The following is a 15999-nucleotide window of genomic DNA, read 5'->3' as shown; positions in this document are numbered from 1 at the left end:
CTGCGTATAATATAAATTTAGCTAGGTTACTGATTCCTGGTAAGTCATTGATATATATTATGACAAAGAGCAGGGGGTCTAATATAAATAAATAAATAATAATAAATTCTAACATTTATTACACGCTTCGACATTAAAATATACCCAACAAAGATGTACATTTAAGTCATTCAAGCGAGACTTAGTGTTGAAATACCAAGATTATGGACTTTTTTAAACAGTTCAGATTTTATGAACAAATATTTGTATGAAGTTACCAAAATTATGCACTTTCTGTATCAGTTCAGACATTATGGACAAATATTAGAAATATTATCAAAAGCTAGGTGGAAATAAAACGTCTTTAGGGCATTTTTAAAACATTCTACAGATGATAATGATCTCACTGAGTAAGGTAGTTCATTCCAAATTTTTGGTCCACAAAACATAAATGCAGCATCTGTTCGTCTGAAATGAGGAGCAGGAGGAACTTTCAACAAATAAAAGTCATCATCTAGTCTGGAACTTCGTCTTCGTACTTCCCTTAGATTGATGTGTCCTTGTAAGTACTGAGGGGCTATGTTATTAAGACACTTGAAGACCAGAAGTGATATTTTGAACTTGATTCTGAACCGAACAGGCAGAAAGTGGAGCTTTTTGAGGTAAAGCATGATAGGTTGACGTATTTTTTTCCCGTAAAGACCAAAGATAAATCTAGCAGCATTGTTCTGTATCTTTTGTAGCTTATGAAGATTCTTTTCTGTTATACCATAATAGACTGAGTTGCAGTAGTCTATGAAACAGAGGATATTGGAGTGAACTAACTGAACTTTTAGGTCATGGGAAAGCTTCGAACCGATTCTTGCTAAGTCCCTTTGATTCAAATAACATACTTTGGAGACAGCATTTATTTGAGAGTCCAAATTCATTTGGTGATCGAAAAGAAATGCCAGGTTCTTGGCTTTGCTAACAGGACAGATTGAGAGGTCTCCTAAATCCATTGTCTGGATTGGGCTGACATATAATGGTCCTATTTTTCATTTGAAAATTCAATTAATTATTATATATATTTATTATATATATAAATCAAGCGTTACATTTCAGCCATGCAAAATTACAATGACATATTTTGATTATAAACTAATTGATAAATGGTACTGCAATATAAGTTGCTTAATGTTTGGCCGGATGACAACTAACTGAAAGAGAAAAATAAACTTGATTACATAATAAATAATTCGGTTGAACCAACACATATCAAGAGCCACATTAACATTGGGGCCGTCTAATAACTCTGTTTTTTCATCATTCAGTTTTAGGAAGTTAACTGTCATCCATTGCTTTATCTCCAGAAAGCAATTTTTCACAGCTGTTAAATCAGGATTAGAACTGTGAACATCGAAATGTATGCATACAAATGTATCGAGAAACCATGTTTTGTGACAATTTCTTCAAGATCTCTGGTATACAATATGAACAGTAGTGGTCCTAAAATGGATCCTTGAGGTACACCAATATCCAGATAGCCTTCAGAAGATGTGACTTTTTTTACTTTAACCTTGAATGTGCGATTATTAAGGTAACATTGTAACCAGCTGAGTGCTAGTTCTGTAATACCATACGCATTCTTGAGTTTTGTAAGAAGGAGATTATGGTTTATGGTGTCGAAAGCAGCTGATAGAATTAAGAGTAGAAGCACAACATTCGATTTGCTATCAATCATCATTAGAATATCATTATGTATCTTGGTAACTGCAGTTTCACAACTATGGAATTTTGTATAGCCTGATTGATATGAGGAAAACAGGTTGTTGACATCAGCATATTCATTTAATTGGCAATGAACTACTTTTTCTAGTATTTTGGACAGATAGGTTAGATTGCTAATCGGTCGATAGTTTTTCAGCTCATCAACATCTAAGGTAGGTTTCTTGAGTCCAGGCCTAATAGATGCTTCTTTTAGGGCATATGGAAACTTTCCGACTCTTAGTGATTCATTCACGATGTAATGGATGATTGGGAGAAGCTCGGGTAAGCAGTTCTTGAAGAGCCAGCGCCACATTGGTATGACATCGAGTACGCTTGATTTATTGGGAAGACTTTTAATTAAGGTTTCAAGTTCTGATAATGAGAATTCCTTAAACTGATCAAGTCTACACTTTGCATTCTCTATCGAAGTAGAGTCTTTGGTACCTTGACCGTTTAGGGAAGTGTTTTGAGTTTCCTTCTCAATATTAGAGTAAATGGTTTTTACTTTTTTGTCGAAGAAAGTCTTGAGTTTGTCAGCCACTTCGATATCTTCACCATTTGGCAGTTTGTTGGAGCCATATTCTTTATCTAAAAGTTTATTTAGGTCCCTTTCGAGTCTCCTTTGCAAGAACTGAGCTGTTTATCATAGTAGCTATCCCTAGCTCGATTGATGGTGATTTCTGCGTCAACACACTTTTCAAAATGAGCAGTTATAAACTCATCATTCTCTGGATGCTTTTTGGCTTTTCGTTTTGCTCTTCTCCTCTCTCTGACAGCAATTTGACATTTTTTATCCCAAAAATCAGACTTTTCAGCAGTAAATCGTTTCGTAATAAGTGGGGCATGTTTGTCTAGCACCTGTTCAAGGACATTTTGATAAAGGTTCACAGCCTCGTCTAAGGATTGATATTCAGAAAGGTTAAGCTCTGAACAAAACAGATCTTCCCTGAACTTATCGATGTCAATTTTGCTTAGCTCATTGACAACTTTTTCTTCATTATATGTACGAGCTTTATGAAGATCGAATGTGACTGGGATCTGAAAACTTACTAGATAGTGATCAGAGCTGGTTCCAGTGCTTGTCTCTACCATCATATCTGTTACAGACAATGAGTCACTTACACAATCTAGAGTAAATAACAAGTCCAGTGTCCCGCCGGAGATGTGAGTAGGAGAGTCGACATGCTGAAGGAAGCCTTTGCTATCACAAAGAGCAATAAAGTTCTGGGCAACATTATTGTATATGGGGGGGGGGGGGGGGGAGCCAAGTGGATATTTGTAGATATTTGGATAATGTCATCCACTTTTTTCGTGAATTATCCATTGACAATAATCTACAAATATCTACATTTATCTACAAAAAATGTATATCTCAAATATGTGCCCAGAAATTCTACTGAATTTTTGGAGATAAATGTATAAATTTGTAGAATTTGTAGAATTTTCGTGAATTATCCATTGACAATAATCTACAAATATCTACATTTATCTACAAAAAATGTAATCTCAAATATGTGCCCAGAAATTCTACTGAACTTTTGGAGATAAATGTATAAATTTGTAGAATGTCATCCACTTTTTTCGTGGATTATCCATTCTACATTAATCTACAAATATCTACAAATATCCACTTGGCTCCCCCCCTATATGTCTTCAGCATGGAAATTAAAGTCACCACAAATAATTGGAGATCCAGTTTTAAGCAGGAGATCGTCCAGGTATGCATCAAAGTCATCCATAAACTTAGATATTTTTGTTTCTTCATATTTTGTTTTGGCCTGAGTGCTGCGATAAACTACACATAGCCTGATAATCTCACCAGCAGTTTTAATGACACATTCAAGTTTTAATGACACATTAAATACTTGAAAAAATAATCTATAATAGGTTATATAATTACCTCAGTGCTATGAACGTGATTTATGATCGACAATTTGGTTTTAGAAAACAACACTCAACATCTCATGCCGTAAACTATTCTGTCAATAAAATACTTAATGAGATTGAACAGAAAAATCATGTAATTGGAATATTTATTGATCTAAGTAAAGCATTTGACACAATTGAGCACGATAAACTCCTGCATAAACTTGAACACTATGGAGTAAGAGGTATTGCACTAAAAACTCTTGCTAGCTATCTAACAAACCGTAGCCAAGTAACTTCTTTTCAAACTGAAAAGTCGGACAAGTGTTCAGTTGAGTATGGTGTACCCCAGGGGTCAGTGTTAGGACCTCTACTATTTCTGATTTATATAAATGATATTGTGAGCTCCTCAAGCTTGGCTGAATTCGTCCTGTTTGCTGATGATACAAATATTTTTGTGATAGGTAGTTCAGCACAGGAAGCTTTTGAAAAAGCTAATCATGTAATGAAACAAGTCAGTAACTATATGGAGTCTAACAAGTTACATATAAATGCAGGGAAAAGTTGTTATATGCATTTTCAGCCAGGTTTGTCAAGAGCAACACAGACCTGTGCCAGAACACGGCCCTTTAACAGGAATCTAACGATTTTAATAGATGGCAAAAAGCTAGAAAAAGTTCAATGTACAAAGTTTCTTGGGGTGATAATAGACGAACAGCTAAGCTGGGAACCACATCTTAATCATTTATCTTTAAAGCTGAACTCCAGTATTGTATCGATTAAGAGAATTTGCAAATTCATTCCCAAATCTGAATATTTGAAACTATACAATGCTCTTTTTATGTCACATCTTAGCTATTGTATAAGTTGCTGGGGTGGGATCCCTAAACATAAGCTGAATAAAATCTTTGCAATTCAAAAACGATGTATAAGACTGCTATTTGGTAACATTCCCAATTTTGATCATAAAGAATACTATTTAACCTGTGCACGTTCAAGAACTTATAACGAACATATGGCTAGCAAGAACTACTGTCTTGAACACACTAAACCGCTATTCACCGAGCAGAAAATTATGAACCTGGAGAATCTGCACATGTACCATACATTTATGGAATTATTTAAAATTCTTAAATTTGATGTCCCCCAGTCGATTAAAGACCTTTTCAAGTTCTGTCCTAGAAATGAAAAACTTCGTCTGATTGTCCCATTACTGAGGTTAGATATCTCCCAACAGAACTTTTTGTACACCTCTACGAAAATTTGGAATGACCTCAGCCCCTATGTATTCGAAATATGTGATGCTAATGTAGATGGGTTGATAATCCCGGGTTCTTCCAAGAATTCAGACTTATCAGCTTCGTCAGGTGTTATTAAATCTAACCTTAAAAAGCACTTGCTATCCCTCCAAAATCGAGATGACCCTAATACATGGTAACTAATCTATATTATATCTCAAACTCTACATCCGGTACGGCTATGCACACATGATATCTCTCTCTGCCATGAAACATGGCTAACCTTTTAAACTGTGATTCAAAACCTAAAGCTAAACTAAAACTCAACTGGGCTCTCCTTTGTCACCAAACTAAACCAATAAGTAATTTAAGATTATTATATTTTTCTATATTTGTATACTGTAATTAGTATATTGACGTAGTGGATGGTTGAGGGGGTTTCAAGCACAGGTCACTCTCAAATCCTAAAGATAAGCAGTGGCCTTCGGCACTTGAAACCTCTTCAAACCTCCCCTGATTTATTTATTATTGATATTGTTTGATTGTGCCGTAAAAATAAATATTTGTTTTATTAAATATTTGTTTTATTAAAAGATGAATAAATCACGGATTTCGGCAAACTTTTCCCGATCATTAGATTTTAGCCAAGTTTCCGTGATACAACAGATAGAAATCGAGTTATCCTTAAGCATTTCTAGTACGCCACAAGTTTTGTTGCATAGAGACCTTGCGTTAAAACAACCAATAGAAAGCTGTGATTTCTGTTGATTAGCACCTAATTTCACATTACGTTTTTTGAAATAAAGTCAGTGTTAGCAGCAATACGTTTAGTTTCTCTTAACAACACAGGACAATCGTAGGCTGCCGCATTATGTGTTTTTGAATTCTCAGCATCATTAGTGTGTGTTGAAGCCAAACATCGAGCACAGGCATGTTTGTCCTTCTTCTGCTTAAGTTGGCATACTAAAGACCGGTGACTTCCCATACAGTACATGCAGGTAGAATGTTTATTTGTTTTGACTTCATTACAGTCAACAGAAGTGTGTCCAATCATTTGACAATGATAACACTGTTTGATGTAGAAGCGATCAGTTACTTTGTATCTGCGACTACCTAAATTATAAATAGAGAGATCCTTGTTGTTGGGTAATGAGGACTGTATAGACAGATGGTGATAGTTTGATTCCAATAGTGAGCTCTATGCGTTCCTGCTTATCGTTGGTGAAACGTTTATTCTTATTGAGATAGAAAATACTGTGCCCTGCTTCATACAAATCTTTGATTGACGAGTTTTTCTCAACAATTTGGGCGACTATGTGGTTCTTTTCAAGATCACTAAGTTAATCAGCATCATTCCCTACAGCTGTAGTGTCTATATCGTCAAGAACTTCAGAAGAAACACCATAAATAGTAACTTTTGGCAGCATTTTGTTGCCATTCTTAACTGATATCCATACGAATCTAAGGTTTTTCCATCATTGAGAAGTGAAGTAGCCTTATCACGAATTTCAGCATTAGGGAAGCCAATTGAAACTTTCTTATTGTTTTCATTGCATCTGAGAAATACTACTTGACTGCTCTTTAATTCATTAGTAGCAAATTTTTTCACATTCGTCATTGTTGCAGCATTTACCGATTGTTCTTCTTTCGGGGACAGAATTAGAATCTCGGGTTATGAAGGTTGTGTCGGAGCAATTGGAGCATGTGGTGGTTGAGCAGATGGTGTGGAACTGTTTGAGTCGGTAAACAAACTGGAATAGAGACCGTCCTTTTTATGAGAATCAGTACCGGATTTTGTTACAACAGAGTTCACTTTATTCTCAATAACATCATTGATATTTGTGAGGTCTTCCTTTAAAGATGAGAATTGTTCAGCGAATTGTTTCATAAAATCAACCTGATCTGAGGATCGCTCTTGAGCTCTCCCAGGTTTCTGGGACAGTTGTTCCTACTTCCTTCAACAAGGTTTTAAGTTCAATATGCTCCCTCGTAGAACACCGTATACGATAGATTCTATTATCGGCTTAGTGGTTCAGTTGGTTAATCTGCCTGGCATTGCTTGAGGTACCAGGTTCGATTCCCGACTCTGTCTCTAGCCGTGGGGTGAGCGTCGTCGACGCTCAGCTAAGGATCCTGAGTGATCTATGCAGCCCCCGGTCCACTCAGCCAAATACGGCTTCCTGGTCGGAAGCCGTACTGAGTAGTGAGTTATTTTTGTCGAGAAATTCTAATACGCGTCTGCGCATAAGTTTTTTATAAATTTTTGAGAAGATACATACATACATACATACATACATACATACATACATACATACATACATACATACATACATACATACATACATACATACATACATACATACATACATACATACATACATACATACTACCCCACCGTCCACGACCACTTTCAATTCTGTGCATTTATCAGGACTCATAACAGTGCGATCAAATCCTTACAATTACGAGTATTCATCATATTAACTACTATAACAGTCCGAATGTCCGATTAAATTCTTGACGAGAATGTACCCTTGAAAGTGTTCGATGTAACATTTTACTGAGTGTTGATATTATTAGAAAGTATTATATATATAGTAAGTATATGGACATCATCGTTTAATTTAATTACAAGAAATATAATAAAGGTTGTGATGCCCTCCGAGCTCTGGTAATGTGAGTGTGATGTTTTGGAAGAGCTTCCTTTACCATAAATGGAATAATTGGGCAAATTATCACTGACTGCACCGCAGATTGGGAACATAACAGTTGTTCAATGTCCACCTTTGCACGTTACCTAAGCAATGTTATGAATATCATGTCCGTTGTCTGATCATAATTTATGCAATGCATAGCACCATGTATTTACATTGTTCGTATTGAGTTCGAAATTAATAATATCGTATTTCTCTTCCTAGTTTTGCAAAATTGTTCAATTTCTTTGCTCATTGTAATTCGTATTATCTCCTTGCTCATCGTAAATATTTTACCATTACATAGAATTCATGTTCCAGCCCTTGGCCTTGCCCATTCTATCTTTAACACGTTTATTTTCTTTAGAATTGTAAAAATGAGGAGTTTAGTAGTATTCTATCTTTAGGGGTCGTTCACATATTACGTAATCAATATTTTAGCAATTTTTACCCCCCTCCCCCCTTCCGTAATCAACCGTAATCAAGACCCAACCCCCCCCCCCCCCCCCCCCCCCTCCTGACAGCAATATTACGTAATCATGGCCTGACCCCCCCCCCCTCTTTGACTTTTTTCCTAGAAAACACTTTTCTCTACGTTTCATGCTACCCTTATCATGCTATCATGATGAGCCGAAATCATTGTTATGATATCCGGCCAAGCACCTTCTAAACTACTTACTATTATAGCCGGATATTCGATCAATTTCTAAATTTTATCACTATCAGACTCAGAGTGAAATTGAGTGGAATTTCAATTAAAATATTGTCAAATTGTTATTATTCTAGAAGGTAAAAAATAAAATTTTGATTACGTAATCAACGACCGAAACCCCCCCCCCCCCCCCCCCCCCCCCGTAATCAACCGTAAGCATTTGGAAACCCCCCCTCCCCCCTCGGCTGATTACGTAATATGTGAACGACCCCTTAACACGTTTATTTTCTTTAGAATTGTAAAAATGAGGAGTTTATTCCTAGGGCTCCTCCTCTCCTTCTCTCCTTCTCTGCTTGTAAGTGCGTTTACTTACCCTGACGAATTCATACCGCGAGATAATCGTTTGACGAACATCCGGCATCTTGCGAGTACTGAAAGAGAACTTATCCTTAAACTGATAGACATTAAAGAAAGGCATCCTGATCCCGAAGGAGAACTAGATTTCTTCCTGGAGTTCCTACTCGCTGATTGCCGGTATCCTTTCGACGAGACCGTGGAATCAGTCATTCAGTCCCCTGTTGACAGGTTTAAAATTGTTGAGAGGTTTATCTATGATTGGCCGAATGTAGCTGAAGTGGTGGACAGTTTGGAGGTGGAGTATGATCTGGATGTCATGGCAGAGTTTGTTATTCACGTACCCCAGCTTCCGTCTTACTCGGATCTCATGGAATGTGTTCGGGAACTGAACGAAGCGGTGGCTGTTGACAGTCTGAAACCTTCTCAAAATGGCATGAAAACAGATGAAACTGATTTTAACACTGGTAACTACCTGATCTTATCGAATATTTCCCACGCTCTAGGTCACGTGAAGTCTTGTGTAGAGTGGGCTGATTTAGCTGACAGCGATCTTGTGCTGTCTGAGGAACCTTTCACAATCCCGGGGGAGCAGCACTGGCTCCATCAGTACCTTGTACATTTGGAGTGTTTGGTAAAGCTGGGGGAGGAGGACAAGGCTAAGGTGATCAGGGAGGAGATACTGACTCACTACAGTCATGATAATGAGGTTAAGAAGATAGTTAAAATGCTGTACAGAGGTAAAGGCAAGTTGCTTTCCAGGGACCGTGAAATAGACGCCTGCACTGAGAGGACTGTTCTCGATACTTACTGCTACTTGAACTGGGAGCATGATATATTCCAACCAATAAGAGTAGAGAAACTAGCAGGGATCCATATCATGCTGCACCGAGGAGTAGGGTACAGTGTTAGTTCACTAGGACGTGGGGTTAAGTCAGGGCAGGTACTGTTAGATAACAGCAGGGGACAGACTGCTGTTAGAGTTGTGTTGATTATTGGCAAGGGAACTATTGCTGTTGAACCTGGGGATGCCCTCCTCATCCCTCCCTCGCTCATCAGCCACGTGTGCGCAATGGCACATGGAACAATCGACGTTTACAGTGTATAATCTCTAGCTTTAATTTGCCATTACTCTTACTTTAGACGAATAAGTTATGATAATTTTGAGGACAAATACTTTTGTCTTACTATCACCACATCACTTGACGATGCCCCTTCTACGGACAATTTTTAACCATTCATTGATATAATGTACCTGAAAAATAAAGCTGCAGTAATGTCCGTGGATTATGAATAATATTGAAGGGGCTGTTAATAAATAGGGGGGGGCGGGGGCATATTAAAGTATATCTCCAGGATCAAATCGCATATAAACCTACAGTTTAATATACTTTAATGTAATACCTAAAATTAGATTAGCCATATTCTTCGTTTGGATTGGCAAGAAAAGCCTGTTAGATAGGTCTTGTAAGGTAACGTACATGAATTTTCATCCTGTTTGGACAAAAATTGCCGATTTATAATTATGAGCCAAAAATCATACGCCCATATTTGGGCATACGCACCAAATTTGATAGCTTTTGGCCCAATAATATATATATATACATACAAGGTAAGCCTAAACTAAATATTGTCTGTGATATAGCTCAATATCTGTTGAAAAGGCAAAAAATCAACTAAATTGCTCATATCTCGGTTCGCGATATTCGCGAAATTAGAGTGATTTCATTAACATTTAAATAACTAAATCAGTTTTCGATATTTTGTATGAACATTAAGTATATTAAAGTATATCCCGGGGTCAAATCGGCAACTAGCATACATTTCAATATACTTTAATATGGTTGTCCAATGTCCCCCCCCCCCCCCTCCACCTAAATGCCTGATTTTTCCAGGATCATGTTTCACATTTGTTTTTATAATTCAATGTAGAGTGATTTTTATTTTTATTGACTATCAATCAGTGATGCACGCCGCCGCCGGACGCCGCCGCGCCGGCACATTTTCACACGCCGCCATGCCGATACCTCTCAAGTCGGCGTGGCGTGAAAATTTTAAAAAATTTCAAGGCAAATTTTTTTGGACGATTGCAATTTAGAAAAATATAATTTTAGGGCACGCGCAGCCGGGCAAACTAGAGTTTTCTGATGGTAGCATTGATAATTGTAGTTCAGCGGTTGGATGTCGTATTTTATGGGGCTACTCGCTGCTATGAGGCCACTTCGTTACGTTCATCATCACATTCAGCCACGTTTTCGCCATAAACCACACTTATTACATCATTATTTCATGATCGCAAGTACGCCACAATTTTTGTGGGCCTGGAAATTCAAACCTAAATTTTGACAAAATTATGTTCCACGCCGCCGAACGCCGCCACGCCGGGCCATTTTGGGCACGCCGCCGCCGGTTGGCGAAAAATGAACCGGCGTGCATCACTGCTATCAATGACAATTTCTTGTTCAAATTATCTATACTACATTCTAAACATGACGAAATCGCCCGATAACGGCATAAAACCACAAAAACTTGACCAAAAGTGTCGCTCCTTTGAAACCAATTTCAGGTCGCGAATGGAGTTGAAATCTCGCGATTTTTAGCGGGGTTATACTTATAGAGAAGGATTATAGGTTCTTTTGCGATAGTCAAAACGCGACAACTAGCGCTGTCCAGCGCTAGTTGTCGCCATCCAGCGCTAGTGGTCGCTATCCAGCGCTGGATAACGCTGGCCAGCGCAAAATATATATGTTCGATAATTGTCGCTATCCAGCGCTAGTTGTCGCCATCCAGCGCTAGTTGTCGCCATCCAGCGCTAGTTGTCGCTGGCTATGCGACACTGTCGCACGCGACAGTTTGCGATGGCCAGCGCAACTGGCCATCGCAGAAAACAGTTCGATAACTAGCGCTGGATAGCGACATGTCGCTGCGACATGTCGCTGCGACAACTAGCGCTGGCCAGCGCTGGCCATCGATGTCCAGCGCAAAATTTTTGCGCTATTACTCGTCAGCTAGCCAGCGCTAGTTGTCGCTATCCAGCGCTAGCCAGCGCTAACCAGCGCTAGCCAGCGCTAGCCAGCGCTAACCAGCGCTAGCCAGCGCTAACCAGCGCTAGCCAGCGCTAGCCAGCGCTAGCCAGCGCTGGCCAGCGCTAGCTGACGAGTAATTTCAGTAATATCGCAACTATATTGCGCTGGCCAGCGCTGGCTGACGAGTAATACTAATATCGAGCGTGCCAAATTACTTTACAGTCGATCTTCGAGATTGTTCTAAAAGGGCCCACGATGGTTGTAACCAACTTGAAACTTCAATCGATGTATTTTCGGACGCTAATTTCGAATCAACCCCGGCCCCATGGGCCCATGACATAGGGTTAAAATGCTCTCCTGACGAGATATTGGCGAAAAACTGTACATGTATCGATCACGTGATATGACCGTATAAGGAAGTTAGTCTAATTTCTCGTTATTGTTAGGGTTTCAGCATATGTTTTTGTTAAGGATTAGGTTAGGGTTAGGGTTGGGATCAAATTAGAGGGTTAGGGTTTCGAAAAGTCGTTCAGAACCAGCTAGAGTCAGAGAATGGGTTAAAAAGTCACGTGACAGTCGAGTGTAAAGTGATTAATCATCATCCGAGTAATATATGATTTTGATACATTGCGCTGGCTAGCGCTGGCTACCGCTGGCTAACGCTGGCTAGCGCTGGATAGCGACAACTAGCGCTGGCTAGCGCTGGCCAGCGCCAGCTGACGAGTAATAGCGCAAAAATTTTGCGCTGGATATCGATGGCCAGCGCTGGCTATCGCTTAGCGCTGGCCAGCGCTAGTTGTCGCTATCCATCGCTAGTTGTCGCTATCCAGCGCTAGTTATCGAACTGTTTTCTGCGATTGCCAATTGCGCTGGCCATCGCAAACTATCGCGTGCGACAGTGTCGCATAGCCAGCGACAACTAGCGCTGGATAGCGACAACTAGCGCTGGATAGCGACAACTAGCGCTGGATGGCGACAACTAGCGCTGGATGGCGACAACTAGCGCTGGATAGCGACAATTATCAAACATATATATGGCCAGTTGCGCTGGCCATCGCAAACTATCGCGTGCGACAGTGTCGCATAGCCAGCGACAACTAGCGCTGGCCAGCGTTATCCAGCGCTGGATAGCGACAACTAGCGCTGGATGGCGACAACTAGCGCTGGATAGCGCTAGTTGTCGCCATCCAGCGCTAGTTGTCGCGTTTTGACTATCGCAAAAGAACCGGATTATATCCAAAGGACAAAGCATTTTTAGAATTTGATTAATGCCTTAATTTTTTGGTAAATACCGTTGGAAGTGAGTGAAAATAGACGTTACAATAAAAACGCAACTTCTAGTAATTGTTACTGCGTCGTTGTTTAGCAACTTCAAAAGATTGCACGTGCGCGAGCAAGTACAGGCCATAGAAAATGCGCGTTTTCATGCCTTATGACTAACTCACATTTACTCTCACATTATGACTTTAACCATAACTTAAAACGTTGGCCTTGATTAATATTTCTTCATGCAGAAAAAGTATCGATTAGGGAATGCTTAGAAATTTGTCGTCAACGTCAAATAAATCCATACTTTTTGCAGTTTGACGGGGGGGGGGGGCAATGGCATAAAATGGAGAATTACCCTAAGGTATTTCCATTTTCTCCATAGAAAAAGTCTCCATTTTATGCCAATAATGAAATTAAAAACCAGTGTTTACACTGAAATATTGTATAATTTGTCACGTTCTTTAACATAATAGGTATGCAGAGTCAGCAATATAATGGATTTCCTTTGATTTTGCCAATTAGATTGTATTTTGACGATGAGGTTACAGCCCAAATTATTATTAGTTATTGTTAATTTTACGTGCTTACATTTCCTATTTTCAGGACTATACGACAAGACGGTTGACATCTATGCGTTTGGTATTATATTCTGGTATCTATGTAGTGGCCGAGCTGAGAGACCCAAAAACTTCAACTGCCGCACATTCCCAGAGCTACAGGTTACAATAATTTTTTAAAAATAGAGGGAGCCGGGGTGCTACAGGTTACAATAATTACTAAAGACTAGAGGGAGCCGGGGTGCTACAGGTTACAATAATTAATAAAGACTAGAGGGAGCCGGGGTGCTACAGGTTACAATAATTACTAAAGACTAGAGGGATCCGGGGTGCTACAGGTTACAATAATTACTAAAGACTAGAGGGAGCCGGGGTGCTACAGGTTACAATAATTAATAAAGACTAGAGGGAGCCGGGGTGCTACAGGTTACAATAATTACTAAAGACTAGAGGGATCCGGGGTGCTACAGGTTACAATAATTACTAAAGACTAGAGGGAGCCGGGGTGCTACAGGTTACAATAATTAATAAAGACTAGAGGGAGCCGGGGTGCTACAGGTTACAATAATTAATAAAGACTAGAGGGAGCCGGGGTGCTACAGGTTACAATAATTACTAAAGACTAGAGGGATCCGGGGTGCTACAGGTTACAATAATTAATAAAGACTAGAGGGAGCCGGGGTGCTACAGGTTACAATAATTACTAAAGACTAGAGGGATCCGGGGTGCTACAGGTTACAATAATTACTAAAGACTAGAGGGATCCGGGGTGCTACAGGTTACAATAATTACTAAAGACTAGAGGGAGCCGGGGTGCTACAGGTTACAATAATTAATAAAGACTAGAGGGAGCCGGGGTGCTACAGGTTACAATAATTACTAAAGACTAGAGGGAGCCGGGGTGCTACAGGTTACAATAATTACTAAAGACTAGAGGGAGCCGGGGTGCTGCAGGTTACAATAATTACTAGAGACTAGACGGAGCCGGGGTGCTACAGGTTAAAATAATTACTAAAGACTAGAGGGAGCCGGGGTGCTACAGGTTACAATAATTACTAAAGACTAGAGGGAGCCGGGGTGCTGCAGGTTACAATAATTACTAAAGACTAGAGGGAGCTGGGGTGCTACAGGTTACAATAATTACTAAAGACTAGAGGGAGCCGGGGTGCTACAGGTTACAATAATTACTAAAGACTAGAGGGAGCCGGGGTGCTACAGGTTACAATAATTACTAGAGACTAGAGGGAGCCGGGGTGCTGCAGGTTACAATAATTACTGAAGACTAGACGGAGCCGGGGTGCTACAGGTTACAATAATTACTAAAGACTAGAGGGATCCGGGGTGCTACAGGTTACAATAATTACTAAAGACTAGAGGGATCCGGGGTGCTACAGGTTACAATAATTACTAAAGACTAGAGGGAGCCGGGGTGCTACAGGTTACAATAATTACTAAAGACTAGAGGGAGCCGGGGTGCTGCAGGTTACAATAATTACTAAAGACTAGAGGGATCCGGGGTGCTACAGGTTACAATAATTACTAAAGACTAGAGGGAGCCGGGGTGCTGCAGGTTACAATAATTACTAAAGACTAGAGGGAGCCGGGGTGCTGCAGGTTACAATAATTACTAAAGACTAGAGGGAGCCGGGGTGCTACAGGTTACAATAATTACTAAAGACTAGAGGGAGCCGGGGTGCTACAGGTTACAATAATTACTAAAGACTAGAGGGAGCCGGGGTGCTACAGGTTACAATAATTACTAAAGACTAGAGGGAGCCGGGGTGCTACAGGTTACAATAATTACTAAAGACTAGAGGGAGCCGGGGTGCTACAGGTTACAATAATTACTAAAGACTAGAGGGAGCCGGGGTGCTACAGGTTACAATAATTACTAAAGACTAGAGGGAGCCGGGGTGCTACAGGTTACAATAATTACTAAAGACTAGAGGGAGCCGGGGTGCTACAGGTTACAATAATTACTAAAGACTAGAGGGAGCCGGGGTGCTACAGGTTACAATAATTACTAAAGACTAGAGGGAGCCGGGGTGCTACAGGTTACAATAATTACTAAAGACTAGAGGGAGCCGGGGTGCTGCAGGTTACAATAATTACTAAAGACTAGAGGGAGCCGGGGTGCTGCAGGTTACAACAATTACTAAAGACTAGAGGGAGCCGGGGTGCTGCAGGTTACAACAATTACTAAAGACTAGAGGGAGCCGGGGTGCTACAGGTTACAATAATTACTAAAGATTAGAGGGAGCCGGGGTGCTACAGGTTACAATAATTACTAAAGACTAGAGGGAGCCGGGGTGCTACAGGTTACAATAATTACTAAAGACTAGAGGGAGCAGGGGTGCTACAGGTTACAATAATTACTAAAGACTAGAGGGAGCAGGGGTGCTGCAGGTTACAATAATTACTAAAGACTAGAGGGAGCCGGGGTGCTGCAGGTTACAATAATTACTAAAGACTAGAGGGAGCCGGGGTGCTACAGGTTACAATCTTACTATATATAAAGCGAGACGATAAATATATATATATTTATCTGTGCCATTTTACTGACACCACGGCATCAACTTTAACGCGAATTTCTGCAAAAACCGTCAAAGATATACA

The 15999-nt window shown here is 40.0% G+C and overlaps 1 protein-coding gene across 1 annotated transcript in view; it reads left to right on the top strand.

Moving 5' to 3' along the window:
• LOC134815891 (dual serine/threonine and tyrosine protein kinase-like) overlaps nt 1–15999 on the top strand; it is a 49977-nt gene that overhangs the window by 24593 nt on the left and 9385 nt on the right. Inside the window, exon 18 of the mRNA XM_063824490.1 lies at nt 13430–13545. Coding sequence (XP_063680560.1) covers nt 13430–13545 — 116 coding nt within the window. The remainder of the gene's footprint in view (nt 1–13429; nt 13546–15999) is intronic.

This window comes from Bolinopsis microptera, chromosome 5, assembly GCF_026151205.1.
Source record: "Bolinopsis microptera isolate Bmic1 chromosome 5, MBARI_Bmic_1.0, whole genome shotgun sequence".
Classification (NCBI taxonomy): domain Eukaryota; kingdom Metazoa; phylum Ctenophora; class Tentaculata; order Lobata; family Bolinopsidae; genus Bolinopsis; species Bolinopsis microptera.
This window is presented reverse-complemented; position numbering and strand designations above follow the sequence as displayed.